This window comes from Stomoxys calcitrans, chromosome 3, assembly GCF_963082655.1.
Source record: "Stomoxys calcitrans chromosome 3, idStoCalc2.1, whole genome shotgun sequence".
Lineage (NCBI taxonomy): Eukaryota > Metazoa > Arthropoda > Insecta > Diptera > Muscidae > Stomoxys > Stomoxys calcitrans.
Window position 1 is genome coordinate 195,538,170 of NC_081554.1, and position 19,909 is coordinate 195,558,078.

At 31.9% G+C, this 19,909-nt stretch overlaps 1 protein-coding gene across 4 annotated transcripts in view; it reads right to left on the bottom strand.

Annotated features, from left to right (window-relative positions):
- The window catches only part of LOC106082157 (scavenger receptor class B member 1), a 92,013-nt gene that overhangs the window by 19,281 nt on the left and 52,823 nt on the right, over positions 1–19,909 (bottom strand). For 2 of the 4 annotated variants that reach the window (XM_013244689.2, XM_059366076.1), the window contains exons 2-3: positions 1,040–1,131; positions 622–782 (exon numbers count right to left, since the gene is read on the bottom strand). In XM_013244689.2, coding sequence (XP_013100143.2) covers positions 622–782; positions 1,040–1,131 — 253 coding nt within the window. Of the gene's footprint in view, positions 1–621; positions 783–1,039; positions 1,132–7,331; positions 7,477–19,232; positions 19,738–19,909 lie in introns of those variants that run through there. The other 2 variants (XM_013244545.2, XM_013244621.2) reach the window with 2 other exon arrangements.

Consider the following 19,909-nt stretch of genomic DNA (forward strand, 5'->3'; position numbering starts at 1 on the left):
ATTTTTAATAACAATTTTTAAAAATTTAATTATAATAAATGCCATATGTTTATTGACCACCTGTAAAAGTGCTCTGTTTCTGTTGTTGTTTATAAAATATTGCTCAAATATATGCAAATTCTTATAAATGCCTTATTCAAATACGGAAGTCTATTTAAGAGTAGAATTTATTTGATATGTATTTACTTTAATTAATGGGATAACGAAATCATGTCTATGTTAACAACTTTATGACTAATCTGATCTAACTAAAGATTTCAAGCGGCTTAGTGCATTTTTGCTATAAAAGTGTTTTGACTAATGTTGTTGTTTGCATAGCAGATGTGTTTAGAGCGAAGAGATTAATAAAATAAAGTAGAAATTGTAAATGTTTTTTCTTGAAGTGAGGAAATTTATTTTTGAACAAAACACATTAGAAACATTTTTTAAATTGAAAATTTTCGAAAAATTAGAAAGACTCTCAAAATTGGAAAATTTTCTTCTTTTTTTTTGAAAAATTTTTTTACAACGTTTGTAATCCATATTAAAGTTAATAACTTTCCTAATATTTATCCAAAGATTTTGTGACCTTAGTTTCTTAAAAAAAAACTTAATGGCGTTCTACCTATTTTTCTGACTTACTTGTATACATATGGTCCAACTTGTTCAACGTTCAATTTTTCTTTGCCCTCCAGAAAAGCGGCTGCATTTGTTATATTGAATAAATATACTTTTAAATATAAATCCACTGGAGGTTGAGCCCACAAATTAAAAATTTCACCACCTTCCGACATTGTGAGTTTCTGTAAGTAATTGTTAAAGTAGAATAGAAGATTAACATTGAAAATAAATAATGGCTTAATATTGTTGGTAAATAAAGAATAATTAAGACTGAATATTAAATTAAATTAAAATATGTAGAAAAATTAAAAAAAAATGAATTTTTAAATATTTTTTTTATTGATTTTTAATTATTAATAATTATGTGAAACTATTATTTTCAAAATATTTTTTTTTTAAGTGATTAAATTTTTTTTTTTGTAAGATGTGATATACTTACCCATTTGAAAATTAAATCATAAGGATGAAAGATTTTTATCAAAGCAGCAGTACATATTGCCAATATGCCAAGGGAAAGCAAAAGAAAAGCACCTGTAAGATAAAAAGGCAAATATACACCATTAATTAAAAAAATAATAGTAATAACTAAATATATAATAAAAAAAAAAATCAATTAAAATTATTGAAATTGATTCTTTTGTAGATATTGTGAGATTTATGCAAAAAAAAAGAAAGTTTTACATATCCTAAAAAATTCAGTAGATTTCTGGTAGGTCAAACAAAAGACTTGAGAAACATACTCGTTTTATTGCTTAGAAATTTGAAATGTTTATAAATTATTTAAAACAAACAAAGGAAGTTTAATCGCTATTGAATTAATAAGGCGAAAGCATAGACATTTGCCATTAATGCAAAGAAAAATTTAACATACGTATGATAGAAAGGAATGAAGAGTTAAAGGCAAAACAAAATATATTAGACACATAATCCTCTTAACGCGCAAAAATGTTTAATATTGAAAAGTCGAAAAATCGATACGGCAAAAAGCACTTTATGCTAAGAATAATTTAGTCTTAGATAGGACGATGAACTTGAAAGAGGAAACAAACAATATTTGTATAAGTTACCGTGTTGCAATATAAAGATCTGTGATATTAAAATTCAAATTGTCTCCAAAATAATTAATGTCGCGTTGTTAATAAATGTGCTAATTTATTGTAAGTTAATTATATTTTCATTAGGATTTGAAATAATGTAATGTTTTAATTAAATAGACGTATCCCCTGAAGATGTCAACAAAAATTGACGAAACGTTGAGACAAATGAAATAAAGAGGAATCTTTATTTACGGAACTTAGGTCTAAAGAGCTTAAAATAAAATTTAATAGTGCATTTATTTTTAACACCCAAAAGGAAGAGTGATAGACCCACTGATAAGTATACCAATCGACTCAGAATCACTTTCTGATTCGATTTAACTATGTCCGTCTGTCCATTGTAATTTGTGTACAAACTACAGATCGCAATTTTCATTCGATCGTTTCAAATTTGGTACCGGCATATTTTTCGGGCTAGAGACGAAGCCTATTGAAATTGGAAAAAATCGATTCAGATTTGGATATAGCTCCCATATATATGTTCGTCCGATTTGCAGTAATAATGCAATAAAATTGTCATTTGTAAACCGAATCTCTCGAAATTTGGTAGGAAGGATTTTCTAGCGTTTCTCGATATTACTGGTAAATTTCATAGAAATCGGTTAAGATTTGGATATAGCTGCAATATATATGTTCGTCCGATTTGTAGTAATAATGCAAAAAAAATGGTTATTTGTCAACCGATTCTCTTGAAATTGGTAGGAATGATTTTCTCTTAACTCTCGAGATTACTGGGGAATTTCGTAGAAATCGGTCTAGATTTAGATATAGCTGCTATATATATATCGTCAGATTTTCACTCCTAGAGCCACTGAAAGCGCATTTATTGACCAATCTTCCCAAAAATTTTGTACAACGCTTTACTCGACGACATCCACAATATCTATAAAGTTTGGTCGAAATCGGGTCAGATTAAGATGTAACTACCATATATATGTTTGTCAGATGTTGGGTAATTTGTATACATTTGTGAACCGCCATTATTACATTTTTGATTTGCTCGAATTTTGATACGGGGATTTTAAGATCTGAAATCTGAAAACATCCTCCGAGGTCCATCAAAATTGGTTCGGAATTATATATAGCTTCCACTTTGTATTTATAGGGTAGGTGTAGGGTATTATAAATTTGGCACCGCGCGACTTATGCCTTCCCTTACTGGTTAATTTAAAATAAATGTCATTTCAGTATTAAAGAGACTTAAGGTGTGTTTTATGCCTTTGCCACCGAACACTTTTAAGTGATAATTACGCATTTATTTCTTGATTATAAATGTAGATCGTACAAACATGCCCTTTTTATTGATTTTCAATTTTAATTATTAGTTACAGCTGGCCAATACCCCTTTATTATAACACTCAAACAATAAGATAGTATTTTCATTATATAAGACCATTTATTATTTTGAGATAAACCTTTAGGTAAGATTATATCGAACCTTTTAAGTTATTATTTAATTCATGATATTATAACAGATGTTTAGATTAAAAAACTTGAGAAGGAATTTTCAGTTATAAAATTTTCCATTGCTTGTTGACTCTTTTAAAATTACGAGGTCCTTCGTGGGGCATAGATTAACATGTCCGCTTGTGACTCTGAACATTTGGGTTCAAATCGAAAACGAGAATATTAAAAACATATTTCAGCTAAGTGCTGCCCACATTTAGAAGCATTTCAGCTCTGTACGGCTCTATGGCTAGCATTTCGAATTTGCTATAAATCATATGTCCCTTATAATTGGGCTAAAACTGAATTGAATCGGACAGCATTAATGGAAATGAGATAAGTCTCCCTGCTCTCTTAAACGTTCGTAGATAATTTTGCACTGTAATTTATATCATTTAATACTCGCTCGTAATCAAGCATGTAGCTAAAACATTTTAATATAGAAAATTCAAATGTATTAATAAACAGAAATGGCGTTGAACTTTCAGCGATGGGTAGAACTGGTTTGATTCGATTAAAATAAATTGTAAATCAGAATTTAGACAAGTGCACAATTAAACGGGATGGCATAAAATAAAAATTTGGCCATTAGGCCAGTTAGTCATTCGCACTGATTAAATTATTTTTATACCAGCAGACAATTGATAGAATATATTTGAGAAAAATATTTCTGAAGCAAATTTTGAATACTTATGTATCGGCCGACTCCCGAATAAGCCGGTTAACTGAAAGACAAAATTTGTGGAAAGAATCAGTTTTCAATGTTATTAGCTCCGCTTAATTGAAAATATCGGAAATTGGAAAAAAATGTTTAGTATTTTGCTTTTTTCAATTAAGCGGATTCGACTATACAACAAAAATTTATTTAAAAATCGTATATAAAATAGTTTTAACTTTTGATCTCTTATTCAATTAATTCACCTTGTCCTCATTGTCTTCACCTACAAATCTTATTTTATATAGGTACTTCTTTGAAATTTGTTCTTAGTTCTTTTATTGTAAAGCGAACAAAAAAAAATCGCTCAAGCTTGTCCTTAAACCAATTAACCAAGCCATTTGAGTTCTGCTGTCGTCAATATGCTTGGAAAAGAGAAAGGATTTTTCTGAATTTTCGCTTTGTTTTACAAGTCAAGGTCTTGGCAAAGCCACAGATGTAAACACAAAAACAAAGGCGAACAAAAACAAGCAAACATCTTACATAAATGCATGATAGTCTTCCTATAGAACATTCCTGAGGCATGCCAAAGAACCTTTTACTACAACGAACACTTAAGCATCACAAATAACATGGAAAAACAAGAGAAGGCCTGTTGCAAAAACTAGTTTGATTCTAGACACGCATCAGCAAAGGAATTGAACTTGGCCCCTTAGAGTTCTACATATGTTAACCTGAATGTTGTTGATGGCGGTGTGGCAAATAGCAAAGGCATTGAGTGTTGTCCATGCCATCAAAAAAAAACCATAGAACCAGTTTTGATTTGTAGACAAAGGCAGGATGGAAAAGAAAAAAATGTCTGTTCATATTATGTGCCCTTTTGCGGATTTTGTGACAAACTTAGATAGTGTGGAAAAAACCCCTACGAATGGAAGATTTCTGTTTCGCTTTTAATTACATTTCCAAGATTAAGTATGTGAGATAGTTGTTTGTTTTTGCGTATATCAAGGAAAAGGTGTGTGAGCTGCTGACATAGAATTTGCCAAAAAAAAAACAACCGCACTGAATGAAATGATATATGAAACTTTTATAGAATAATAATGTCATTGCAAGATAGTTAATGTGAGTAAAGGAACAATTTTTGGAGGAGTAGGTATAGCTCAGGTAAACAAGAGAACAATTTAAATAAAAAGAAAATAATAAAATTAGTATATAACAAGAAAAGTTAGTAAGTTCGGCTGCTCTGAATCTTATATACCCTCCATCATGAATTACATGTGACAAGTTCTTTGATTGACTTTTTTCAAATATATAGGAGTTATGTCAGGTTACAGATCGGTGTAAAGGTTTACTTTTCAATTTCTGTAGTGTGTGAGCCCTCTGCACGCTTAAAAAGTCAAACCGGGTAATCTGTTTATATGGGAGCTATGTTAGGTTATGCACCGATTTGGACCATAATTGACACGAAATATCAGCCTAAATACACCCTCTAGAGGCTCGATATGTCAAATCGGGAGACAGTTTTATATGGCAGCCATATCAAATAAAACAAAACATCACGTTCAGCCAAATGGGATAAGAACTGTGCCATCTAGAGGCTCCAGAAATCAAGATCCGAGATCGGCAGCTAAGGCAGCTATATCAAAACAAGAAGCGATATGGCCCATTTACAATCCCAACTGACCTGCACCAATATTTAGAAAGTATTTGGGCAAAGTTTCAATAGCCTAGCTTTGTTCAGAAGGACGGGATTGTCTAAATCGGCTTGGAATTTCAAGACAATCAAAAATACATATAAAAGGGCGATTTTTAGGTCTTATCTTTTTGACAATCTTATCTTGGAGACCAACGTAGCGCAGAGGTTAGCATGTCCGCCTATGACGCTGAACGGAATGTTCATGAGCAAATTTGCATTTGGTTACGTAAATAGCAGAATTGTCGACTTTGGAGTGAAGATAAGCCAGAAGCATAGCAAGAGCTACCAATGCATCGAGAAAAAGTCACAGTTTGGTGCGATTTATGGGCTGGTGGCATCATTGGACCGTACTTCTTCAAAAATAACGCGAATCATAACTTAACTGTGAATGATGTGGTTTCAACAAGACGGTGAAACATGCCACACAGCACGCGTAAGTATGGGCTTATTGAGAGGCGAGTTTTTTATTTCACATTCGGGACCGACCAACTGTCTGCCTAGCTCGTGCTATTTATGTTAAAGCTCATGCCTTGATCGTGCGATGTAATGCCTCTAGACTATTTTTTGTGGGGCCATGTTAAAACTCATGTCTCTATAGACAAGCTCGCTTCAATTGACGCTTTGGAAGACAACATTGAAGCATTTATTCCAGAGATACCGGCCGAAATGTTGGAAAGAGTATACCAAAATTGGACAAAGCGGATGGACAATTTGAGGCTCAGTCACGGCATGAAATAATCTTCAAAAATTAATTTATGTAGACCTTACTATTGATTCAAATAAAGATTTCATGAATTTTATGGATTTTTCTTTTAAACTATTCTATATCTCTTAAAAAATCACCCTTTACGTTTACCCCCATTCTCTGGTGGTGGATATAAAAATTAAATGCTTATTATATTGGGTTTAATAAAAATTACTGGTCACTTGCAATGCAAATTGCATAGTACGGGAAATAGGTTTGTTCATTACCAATATAAATATTAATAAATGAGATATATACCATATGAACAAACCACTACAAGTTGTGACAAACGTTTATTGTTTTCATTGGAGAAATTCTAGAATATGACTAAACGCAATAACAGGATATGGCTTATTGAAAACTAAACGTTATGGACAGACTTGGTCAGATTTAATATTAAAAAAAAAACATTTAATTAGTGTTTTTTTTTTTAATTCTCAGAACATATGATCTAAGTCAAGTCTTTCGTTAGGTAATAGCTTATATTGTTCAATACTATAGTGTGAAATGTGGAGGAATGCCGAAGATAATTATCTGTTGCTGATATCAATAAATGATTTTTAATTATTGACATTTTGTCAAATTGCTGATTGCACATGGACAGTAAAACATTTCTAGAATAAACAATTTAACTACGTATGTTTTTTATACTGTTCCCCCTCTCAAGAGATTTAATTGTTTTGAAAGTGTGAATGAGATGACGCATATTTTTTATTATTTTGAAGATCCTAAACAATACTTGCTTTTACTAAATTTAGTTAGATTGATATTCGTTAAATTTGCTTTCTACCATTTGAAATGACAAACAAACACCAACCAACCACAACAACAATAAGTCGACAGATTTTTGTTTTTATAATTTTAAGTGCTAGGCAGCAGGAACATTTGCTTGCCACTTCCAATGGAATGATAGAAATGCTGCTTTAAGATGACATTGAATTTTAATAACAATTCCGCAAATCTTTTCAACTGCCACTAGCATTGATATTAGATTAGCATTTAAAACTAAACAGATTGATTTCCACTATTACACACGCACATGCATATGCAACGCTATAAGTAACAACCAAGGTTTTGAAATGAAATTCTTACTTTCTTCCGTAATAGCGGGTTTTGTTTGTTGGCGAAACTTAAGCTCCTTGGAACATCGACGAGTTCCATTGTAAACCGTTTCAAAGAAATCTTTTAAAGAGCTACGGCGTAAACGCTTTCGTATGGTCATTTTTAAGGGTTTTTTTTCGAAAACGTAAAGGAGAATGTAAAGTCATTTAGTTTCTTAATGTGAGGCTATGGTTTTATTTTTTCACTCTCTCCCTTTTCCAAAATTTTAACAAGAAAAATTTTCTTAGTTTCAATTTTAAGCCAAAAACTATTTTTTGTTAAAATTTATATTTCGTTCTTAAGTCGTCGAGATTTTATAGCAAACTGAATTCTACAAATCTTTATAATGTCGAACAATAAGGTGCCTAGTAAATTAACACCGATTTATATGCAAGGGAGGTAAAAGAAACTAACCGCTGTGCCATCATCATAAGGAAACAAAGAAAAAGCAAGTGAATGAAAGCAAAGAAAAATAATGCCACGCATCACAACTAGCATCAAATGCCAAGAGACGCACATAATAACAATTAAGCTAATGTCACAAAAAATGTTTTGATTCTAATCAAGCAGAAACTAAGACCTGCAGTTGGAATGCTCTGAAATGTGCAAACATCTGGGGGAAGTACTTTCTGCTCTCTACAGTGAGGAGGTTCTTTTTAAATTCTCTCTCCCTCTCTTTCTTTTGTGTCATCAGAAATTGTTTGGACTTTGAAATGTTGTTTTTTTTTGAGAGAAGCATTACTCATGTATTTGCTTATATTAAAAAGTTTCATTGAATAAATTGCTAAAACGTCACGAACCAAACCATTCTCAGCTTCCCTCTCACATATTTGGGTGTATGTGTCTTAAGTCTTTTCTTTGCTTTCTATATCTAAACTGAACACAATGCTGTTGGTGCAAAGGGGTTTTATTATTATGTCAAATGGCTTGTAAAACAATAAAAGATGTATGTGTAGCCCTACATTATTTTGAAATATTAGAGAGTCCCGAAAATATTACTTTTATCAAAATGTTAGACATTTGAAAATAAAATAAATAAAAATTGTGTTAGGGTATGAAATAAAAAAAAATTCAAAAAAAATGTTGTAGAAAAATTAATGTTATGCTTACTAAAAATTCTTTCTTTAAAAATTTTAGAAATATTTTTAAGAAAGGTAATTTTAAAATGCACAAACAAAAGGAAAGAACAACAATATTAATATAATAAAAAGTCTATGAACTTAGCCAATTGTGTTATTAATTTTCTATGAATATTTTTTAGAAATGCTGTTTAAAATTATTTTAAAATTTTAAAAAGTTTCCATACAATAAAAATTATTTCTTAAGTTCTGCAATCGTTGATAATAGTTTAATTATGTCTTTTATAGTAATTTTATTTTGTTTTTCATTAATTCATTAATCATTTCCTTTTTTTTTTCAAATAACTTACAAAACATAGAAAAGTTTTCTAAAAATATCAAAATCTTTTTTTATACACTCCACCATAGGATGGATGTATACTAATTTTATCATTCCGCTTTTAACACCTCTAAGAATTCCAACATTATTTTCTATACCCTTCACCATAGGATGGGGGTATACTTATGCGAAGGTACTTTCGAAGGAGTAAAGCTAGGCGCTTGAATTGATTCTGCCATATAAACCGATATTGGGTCTTGGGCTCTTGAGCTTCTAACAATTCTTATCCGATTTCCTTGAAATTTTGGATGTGGTATTTTTCTTTGACTTCTAACAGCCATGACATACAAGGTTCACATCGTTCAATAATTGGATACAGCTCATATATATTTAAAAAATTCATTCAAAGAACTTGATAAATGCGATCAATGGTGGAAGGCAGAGATGGCCTGTCGGAAACTCCAACGTATATGACATACACTTCCGACGTATACACATACGTCAAAAACGTCATAAACCTAGCCAAAAGATATATAGTTTTGGACAGAATTGAAAAATAATTACGAAATCCTACAACCTTCGTACATGGTATAGAACGTGCTTCTATAACAGAAAACATCTGATTTCCAATCCTGGCGAGAACATAAAAAATGTAAATGCGAATTTTGCCCATGAACATTCCACTAAGGAACAGGGGCAAATTTCTCACATATCAATGAGTGCAGTCCGATTCAAGTTTAAGCTCAATGATAAGGGGCCTCCTTTGTAGAGAAGTTTTACATGGCATACTACCTCTCAAATGTTGCCAGCATAAGGAGGGGAAAACCACCGCTGAAATTTTTTTCTGGTTGTCCCGCCAGGATTCGAACCTAGGTGTTCAGCGCCATAGGCGGCCATGCTAACTTCTGCGCTACGGTGGTGAAAACATAAACAACATTTTATTATTATTCTCTATTACTAATACATACTGGCGGCATTTGTGAATATCCTAACGTGGTCAAACTGCTCAGGAACGCAGCGATTTTATCAAATGTAAAATTTTGAAAAATTGATACAGGCTTTATAGCAACAACGAAACATCTAAAACAATGATATGTTGTCCAAACTAAACAAGAAGCGAAGCTTTATAAATACATGACGTTTTCGCAGTTTACAACTTTTTGACAGTCGAAAACCTAAAAAACAGACAAGCAGACCATCTCTGGTGGAGGGTATATAAGATTCGACCCGGTCGTATTTAGCAAGCTTTTACATGTTTTTAAAATACCCTTTGTAATTAAGCAATGACATGCATTTGTTATTTGCTTCATTAGAAATGGAACAACATATATCAAAAAGGCCAGTAATCCAATTGGCCAATTGGTTCATTAGAAAAGTTTCAATTTGTAACAGTGTTATTTTTTTGGCGGCACTAAATTTTTCTTTTTTTCATTTCTTGAAAAAATCATTCATTTTACTTTAAACGTTAATCCATTGCATGCCTATGAGTTATAATCCATTATGAGATGGAAATTTTATGCTTAATCATAATAAATAAATTATTTATAGCTCATTTATACGTTGAACAATGTTAGAATTTTATTCGTATTCTTTTTTTCCAATTCAATCGGCAATTCTTTTTTTTTCATGTTTTACTGGTACGTGGGCTCAGTCTTGTGTTGCTGAAACGTGATTGGAACGTGTTTTATAGCCACCTCAAATAAGGCATGAAGTGTGGTTTGACAAGTGTCAAGCTGTGTGGCTAATACTTCTTTATGTTGATTTGTTTACACTTAAATGACTGTAATGAGTAGGAACTGGATTTTTGATGGGAAATTTCAAACAATGTTCTTTGAAATGTTGATCAAGGAATCAGATTTCAATTCTGGATTGATTTCATTTTGTATCCTTATATACTTGTGTCGTACTTTATTACATGTTATTATACCCACCACCATTAGATGGAAGTATACTAACCTAGTCATTCCGTTTATAACACCTCAAAATATTGATCTAGGACCCCATAAAGTCTATATATTTTTGATGGTCTCGACATTCTGAGTCGATCTAGCCAAGTCCGTCCGTCCGTCTGTCGAAAACACTATAGCGCTCGTACGCGTAAAGCCAGCCACTTGAAATTTTGCACAGTTATTTTATATTGATGTAGATCATTGGAGATTGCAAATGGGCCATAACGGTTTATATTTGGATATAGCTCTCATATAAACCGATCTATCGATTTGACTTCTTGAGCCCCTGGAAGCCGCAATTTTTGTCCGATTTGGCTGAAATTTTGCAAATAGTGTTCTGTTATGACTTCCAACGTCTGTGCCAAGTACGATCCAAATCGGTCTATAACCTGATATAGCTCATATATAAACCTGTCTCCCGATTTGACTTCTTATGCCCCTGGAAACCGCAATTTTTGTTCCATTTGGCTGAAATTTCGTACATAGTGTTCCTAGAGCTTTAATTTTTGCTGGTTTGACAGAAATTTGGTATGTAGAATAAAATTACGCCCTTCAACTAATTTTATTTTTTTTTTTTTATAAATGTTTAGCAAATTTGACCCGGCCGACTTTGGCACGCTTTTACTTTTTTCTTTTTATATTATTTTTATTTCATTTTGTTGTTTTAAATCATTTCTTTTCATTCCAGTTTTTTTTTTTTTTTTTGATTGTTCATATTACTTTTTATTATTTCAATTATTTTATTTTATTTCATTTTATTTTTTTTTATTCTATTTTATTTTTTATTTCATTTTTCTTGATTTTGGAATTTCGATTTTTCTTTAATAGTATTTAAGTATTTAATTTGCCGCACAGTGTATTTTAGTTTTTATTAACGTTCTTAAACATGTTAACACTCATTTTTTTAGCGATATAAATTGAAATAAATGTCACGTATTAAAAACGGAGTAAAGCAGATAGTCTATGTATTAAATGATAATTTTGCCCCATTCCACTTTATCGCGGAAATTTGACACTATTGAGAAGAAGAAGCACACAATATATGGAAACTTTTTATTCGCAAAATAAAATAAAAATTTGTCAAGAATTTGAGGAAAATACTGATTCAGGTAAATTCGGATATAAATGTAAACCTGTAAGGAAAGGCAAAAGTCTTGCGATATTGACTTTATAATACCTTACGCCTACCCTATAAGTACAAAGTGGGTGAAAATCAGGCGATATACATATAAGGCAGCTATATCTAAATCTGGACCGATTTCTTCGAAATTCACCGGTAATAAGAAAATCCTTCCTGCCGAATTTCTAGAGAATCGGTTGACAAATGAGCATTTTATTGCAATATGTCTTAAAATCGAACTAACATATATATGGGAGCTGTATCTAAATCTGAACCGATTTCAACCAAATTTCTTAGATATTGTGGTAGTCGTCAAGGAAAGAGTTAAGCAAGATATTGGGAAGAATGGTCAATAAATGCGTTTGTAGTGGCTCCAGGAGTGAAAATCGGTCGATATATATGTAGAGAGCTATATCTTAATATGAGCCGATTTCCATGAATTTCACCAGTAATGTCGAGAGTCAAGAGAAAATTCTTCCTACCAAATTTCGAGAGAATCGGTTAACAAGTGACCATTTTATTGCATTATTACTGCAAATCGGTCGAACCTGTATATGGGAGCTATATCCAAATCTGAACCGATTTGTTCCAATTTCAATGGGCTTTTTCTCTACGTCAAAAAAAATATATGCGCCAAATTTGGAGATGATCGAATGAAAATTGGTACCTGTAGTTTGTAGACAAATTATCATGGACAGACGGACGGACATAGCTAAAACGAATCAGAAAGTGTTTCTGAGTCGATCGGTATACCTATCAATGGGTCCATTTCTCTTCCCTCTGGGTGTTACAAACAAAAGCTCCAAGTTACAATACCCTGTACCACAGTGGTGGTGTAGGGTACAAAGATTATTGTAATTTTTTTGTTTATTGTAATTGTAAGATAAGCAGAAGAATCTGCTAACTCTAAAGGTACCAAATTATTTTAAAGTCTATTTAATCTTGGAAACATTACAAAAAAAATTGTCCGATTCGCTTGTTAACAGTATTTAATTATGATGTATTTCTTTTAGCATTTAACAAGAATGAACATTTTTCTAGACATCCACGAACTTAGAGTCAGTGTACAAGCATTTATTGCCTTTGGCCACAAAGTACTTGAATGGAATTTAGCCAGCAGCATGTTGGGCTATTACGACGCTTGATTATCAATCAACATCCACTTGCTGCAATAAATGATAGTTTTAACATTTTTATTTGCAATTAAAAGAGCAAAAAAAAACTTCTTCGGGGACTACATAATGAGAACTGGCATTTGAAAATAAGCCTTTCTGATGATGATGCATAGGTTCTGCAAACACATGACTTGATTTTTCCTTAGAGTTTTCAACATAATAACAAATAATGTGCTTACGCCAGCAATGGACAATTGAAAAAGTGTTTTGTGGCCCAATCGGCAACGCGAGAGAAAAAATTAAAATTTGTTTTATTAATTTTCTTGTTTTCGCTTCTTTGTCTCTTGCAAAATTGTACAAATGACCGTTCCATTGATTATAATCTCCCTGACCAAATCGATTTGTTTCTAGAAAAGTGTTTTTTTTCTTCATAGTTGCTTTGAGATTCGTTGGCAAATATGTTAAATGGAAGTTGGAAACAAAGCACAAGCATAAAACCGGCATGCATCCACAAAACAAAAAATATGCACAAAGTAAAGATTATTATGGTATTTGGAAAAAATACGCGCTTCTAGAAACTCAACAACATGTGTTATTTGTTGTTCTAATTTATTTTTTTGGAGGTGTTGAAAGTCTTTATGTGTGTTTACCACAACAAACTGAGCTTATATGGTGGGTTAACTCAAAAAACAAGTTCCCATTCGCCATCTATTACAAACTATTGAAAAACGATAATTAAAGCAGTATTCTTAAGCCATCATAAATCGAACCATAAACGATAAGTAGTAAAGTGTTTACTGGTCACTGCTAAGTAGCAGCAACTATCAAGTAATCAATGTAGGTTTCATTTTTTTCGCATTTAAATTTTAATTCATCTTCAGGCAATAAATAAAAAGTATTTACTTCTTCTGATTTCTGCTATAGGGAAAAAGTATAATTGAACATTTCAACCGTGAACTTGACTTTGCATTAAAGCACAAAGCAAAACAAAGGGTGGAGAGAAAAAAAGAATATTATCGAAAACGGTAAAAAAACGAAAACTTTATTAAACGTGATATTTGGCTGCTTACGAATTGATAATGCTGTGTTTTTTTTTCTTTTTTTTTGGTATGAAAACTATAATTAGTATAATAAAGTGTTATTAAATGACACTATCAGGGAGAAGTTTGGAGGGGGCGGACTAGTTCTAAACAAAGAAGCCAATTGTGTTTTTTTTCTAGTTTTAAAAGCGTCACTCTAGACCGATAAAAGCAAAGAAAACTTGGTAAAGGGGTGGAGATTTAAAGATTTATTTTGGCACGTGAATATATCTATTTATACCCTATACCACTACTGTTGTGTAGGGTATAACTTAGCTTAGCTTATAACTTATAACTTAGTGAATTTGTTTGTAACCCCCAAAATGAAGAGAGATAGACACATTGATAAATATACCGATCGACTCAGAATCACTTTTTTTAGCTATGTGCGTCTGTCTGTCTGTCCTTCATCAAAATCGGTTCGGATTTAAATATAGCTCCCATATATATGTATCGCCCGATTTTCAATTAAATGGCCGTAGTAGCTACAATTTTCAACCGATCTGCACTAAATTTGGCACGAATTGTTTTGTTGCTGATCTTAACATATCTGCAAGATTTCATCAAAATCGGTTCCGATTTAAATATAGCTATGTATCGCCCGATTTGCACTCAAACGGCCATGGGAGCTACAATTTTCAACCGATCTACACAAAATTTGGCACAGATTGTTTTGTTACTGATTTTAACATAACTGCACAATTTCAGCAAAATCGGTTTAGATTTAGATATAGCTCCCATATATGTATCGCCCGATTTGCACTTAAATCGCCGTAGTAACTACAATTTTCAACCGATCCGCACAAAATTTGGCACGAATTGTTTTGTTGCTGATCTTAACATATCTGCAAGATTTCATCAAAATCAGATGTAGCACCCATACATTTTTATTATCGGATTTGCACTTATATGGCCGTAGTAATAACAATTTTCAAACGATTTATTTGAATGTCGGTTCAGATTTAGATATAGCTCTCATATACATATATATTTGTATTGTATATTGCCCTAATTTATAATTGCAAGGTAGGTGTAGGGTTTTATATATATATTTTTTTTAATTTAAATTCTTAAACACACTGAGAGTCAGAGGGATTAATTAGGGACTAATTTGACATGATAACTCTTTGGATTTATATTAGTATGAAATACACTCACATGCACTCAGCCTCGTGTATCCAAATCGAAAGTTCATATTGTTTGACCAAGCCAACAAATGTTTTGGCAACATTTAAATTTTGGCGAAAGCTAACACTTCCAGATTGTACCATGAGGGATTTTTTGTTTGTTACGCACTCCACATATGAGTATTTTGAGCAGAGTTCCAAATTTTAATCAAAAATCTACCGTTTGATGCTTTAACGCGACGAGTCGTAACTCCTTGTATAACCCAAAGTGATTTTTATTTGTTAATGGAAATTTTTCTTGTTTGTCGTTTTTTGTTTCTTTAATTCCATTGAGTTGGGCTGCATAAAATTTCTTTCCACTGAAGTGTCAACACACCGTTTTTTTCTCTTTTGATCCCAATTTGCAAAAATTATTTATTGTGTGTGTATGTTTTTTGTTTGTTTGTTGTTAGGCGATGATACAGTATTTTTTTCATAAATTTAGAAATTATATGCAAACAATATAAATCAAAAAATTAATTTTAAATCAAGCTGACAGTTAAAACCAAAAAAACTTTTAAGTTGATTTGTTTATATAAGTAGATTTGGCGAAATAATTTGATTGAAATTAATTAATGTAGGTGATGGTTTAAATTCTTTTGAAAAACACATAAAATTTTATTTCTAATTTGTTAAGTTTTGAAGCTAAAGAATGATTTTATGAATCAGAAGAAGAAGAAGATAAAAGTTTGTATAAAAAATTTGCTTCTCGTGAGCTTAGAAGATAAAGAAAAAAAGTATAAAAAGCGAAAAAAGAAGAGCAATTAAATTTGCATAAGCATTAAAAGGGAAAACGAAACATTTATTTAAAAGGACCTACAGCTGTGGTTAAAATAATAGCACATAGGTGAAAAAAATTTATTTCTAAATTTGTATTTGATATTTGGCGCTGTTCTGACAAAATGACATACACTTCACCATCATTCGTTTCAAATTTTGTACAGTATGATCTCGAATTTCATCTTCAAAACTTTTTGATGATTGCTACAAACTTTTTCCTATAATAAAAACATTTCCATAGTCTTCGCCGGTCCTAAAAAATTTCTAAATATCATTTGCTGATTTATTTAAACACAAAAAAATTTATGATTGTTTCTCTTTCGTGACAAGCTCAATGATCGTAGATTTTTCTTTGCAAATGGAAAAGGAAAGCCAGATATCGCAACACATACCAACCACTATGGGACGAGTTTCGTAATATGGTTTGGAATTACTCATCAACCATATTAGGTGTGTAAAAGGCTTCAAAGGCCGTACGTTGGTATGTTGTATGAATACCGAATTTATTGTGAAAACGCCTCTATGATGTAAATACCACATTAACCACGCTCGACCACCCTGTCTATTAGCTGTACTTTTCCCAATCCTGGCCGGGCTTCGAAACAGGGCACACGGAGCAACAGCAAGAACCATTGTCTACCGTTCGAAGCCATCAATACAAATTCCTACAGATACACAGAATCATGTCTATACCATGGAAGTAGTATAATTTGTGTAGACAAAAAAATCTGTCATTACACAAAAACACATGCACTGGGAAAAGTTTAGCTAATATATAGGTTGTCGAGCTTGGTTAATGTGGTTCAATTATACCCACCACCATGGGATAGGGGTATACTAATCTAATCATTCCGTTTGTACCACCTCGAAATATTGATCTAGGACCCCATAAAGTATATATATATTCTTGATAGTCATGACATTTTATGTCGATCTAGCCATGTCCGTCCGTCTGTCTGTCGAAAGCACTCAAACTTTCGAAGGAGTAAAGCTAGCTGCTTGAAATTTTGCACAAATACATATTATTAGTGTAGGTCGGTTGGGATTGTAAATGGGCTATATCGGTTCATGTTTTGATATAGCTGCCATATAAAACGATCTTGGATCATGACTTCTTGAGCCACTAGAGGGCATAATTCTTATCCAATTTGGCTTAAATTTTGCATGATGTGTTTTATTATGACTTTCCAACAACTATGCTGAGTATGGTTGAAATCGTTCTATAACCTGACATAGCTGTCATATAAAACTATCTGGGGTCTTGACCTTTTGAGCGTCTATAGGGCGCAATTTCTATCCGATTTGGCTGAAATTTTCCTTGAGATGTTTTATTATGACTTTCAACAACTGTGCTAAGTATGCTTTAAATCGATACATAACCTAATGTAGCTGCCGTATAAACCGATCTTGAATCTTGATTTCTTGAGCCACTAGAGGGCGTAATTCTAATCCGATTTGACTGAAATTTTGCATGAGGTGTTTCGTTATGACTTCTAACAACTGTGTCAAATATGGTTCAAGTCGACACATAACTTGATATAGCTGCCATTTAAACCGATCCGGTATCTTGTTTTATTTTAAAAATAAATATTTTAGTTATTTTTTTTAATTTTTAGTTGCATCCATTTAAACTAGACTTTGATTATGCTCAGACCTTTGACAATGTTCAAAATGGCAAGGTTCTTGTCACTATTGAGAAATCAATAGGTTAAAGTTATTATGAAAAAGAGGAAGAGGAACCCTCTTTTTCATAATTACTCAAACTTATTGATTCCTCAATAGTGACAAGAACTTTGTCATTTTGGACATTGTCAAAGGTTTGTTTTACCGTCATGTCATATTGTATTTTATTCCAACTTGTCTTGTGCATATATTTAAAATTGAAATGAAAAACTAAAATCACTTGTTCCACCGCACATCTCTTCCAATGACATGTATGCGTTATTAACAAGCAAACTGATTAATTCAACTGTGATCAGCCTTGAGGCTCTTGGCTATTTATTAACAGCTGCATATAATCTTTCGTTCCATATATTTATTTTATTTACTTTTTGTTTTTGTTAAGGAAGTAGAAAATGTGTTTATTTCTTGGTGTGAAATAAAACGGCATTTATTTAATTAACATTTCCAGAATTTTTATGTTACTTTTGTACTATAAGTCTAACGGGTTTACAAACAAAATGCTGAAAATAAATTAGCGTTTGATTTGATAACATTATGCAGAGAAAAGTTTAAAATTAAAACTAAAATTTTATTAAAATTTTGAAATCAATTTACAGTTTTTGGCAAGATAGTAACGTTTACGCATCAACGATTTCAAAAAACAAACCCCAAACTAAATCAAAATCCATTCTCTTGGTTTCATCTAACGCCTAAATCTTCATGTTTGTTGTTTTTTTTTTATCAAACATTTGTATTTTCAAAGCATCTCATTATTGATTCATAGTTGAAAAAGAAGATTAGGAATTGATTGAACTCAGCATTTTGGCATTATATTAAAATGTTTACATTTTGTTGTGGTTCTTTTGAAGAAGTTTCTGGACGGTTCGCGGCATTTTAGAAACGTTTTTGAATAAAATTAATTAATAAACAAATAAACACATTTTCGAAATCGTAATTCTTTTAGAAAAGTCTTTAGATAAATACTAAAAAACTTATGATTTTTTTCAAAGCCCTGCCAACAACAAAAATCCAACTTTATTTAAATTGCAGTGGTCAAAAAATTTTTCAATATTTTCTTTGTACTTCCCCAGAACAATTGAAACAATGCCCTAGTTTAATTTTCCCCAAACAAAATCTATCTCAATGCTTTCAGGGCTATATTGGAACAAAGCTCTTAAGTAATTATCGCCAAACCAACAACCAAACATGATATCAGCAAAACAAAATTTTAAAGTTTTTGTAAAAAAAAAAAAATAAAAACGGGGGTAAATCTTAAAGCAACATTTACACATTCATCTCATCATCATCATGTATTTCCATTTTTGTCACAAAACTAATTTTTTTTAATTCACTTTAACTTGGCGTGATTTTGTGTTGAATTCCCACAAACCTCACGTTGTCTGTTATTGAGTTTACCCAGAAATTAATTCAACGAGGCCAAACTTTTTCGGAAGTAGTTGTTTTTTTTCTTGCTGTTGTTGTTTGTTTATTCCTATGTTCTTATTGAATTGGAAAACATTTTACTTGTACTAAATTCTAGTTCATGTTTTGTATATCTATTTTCTTCCCTCTTAATATTTTATTCATAAGTTTTTGGGGACTTTTGGGGTGTGACACACTTACATTTGGGTGATCGTGCGCTATTTGCATTCCTTCGCTCATTAAAAAACGAATTTAGAATGCCAGAGGTGTTGACAGAACGTCTCGCATTAAGACTTTTGCGTTTCTCCACATGATCCATGTTCAGGTGCTGGTGATTGGTGGTCACTGCATCATCTTCTTCAGCATTTACCACACTGTAGCGACGAGCCAAGAATTTTGCAAATTCTTTCATTTTGTTAGGTTAACAAACATATAAACACTAATTTTTGTTATTTAGAAAAACCAAATTTTTGTAAATATGTTAAGAACAATTTTAAGTTCTTGGACTCTGTCTTTAAAAAAAATCAAATCTTGATTTTATATGTTTTCTTTAAACGATTTATTTCTATTTAATTCTATATATTTTTCTTCTTAGTTATATTTATATATTTTTTGGATTTATATTCACTTTTTTCCAAACTTAAAATTCTTTTTGATTTCAACCGAAATGTCGTCTGTTCGCTAGCGTTGCTCGCTAATGAATGAACCCCTAGAAGTAACCCCAACTGACCAAGTAAGAAATAAGTTTATCTTTATCTGGTGTCCGAAGTCGGACTTTAAAATGTACGCAGCAAACAGCAGCAGCAGCTGCAGCAATACACACACAAGCCATATTAAGTCAATGTATTGACTATAGTGATGCCAGCAGCAGCAGCAGC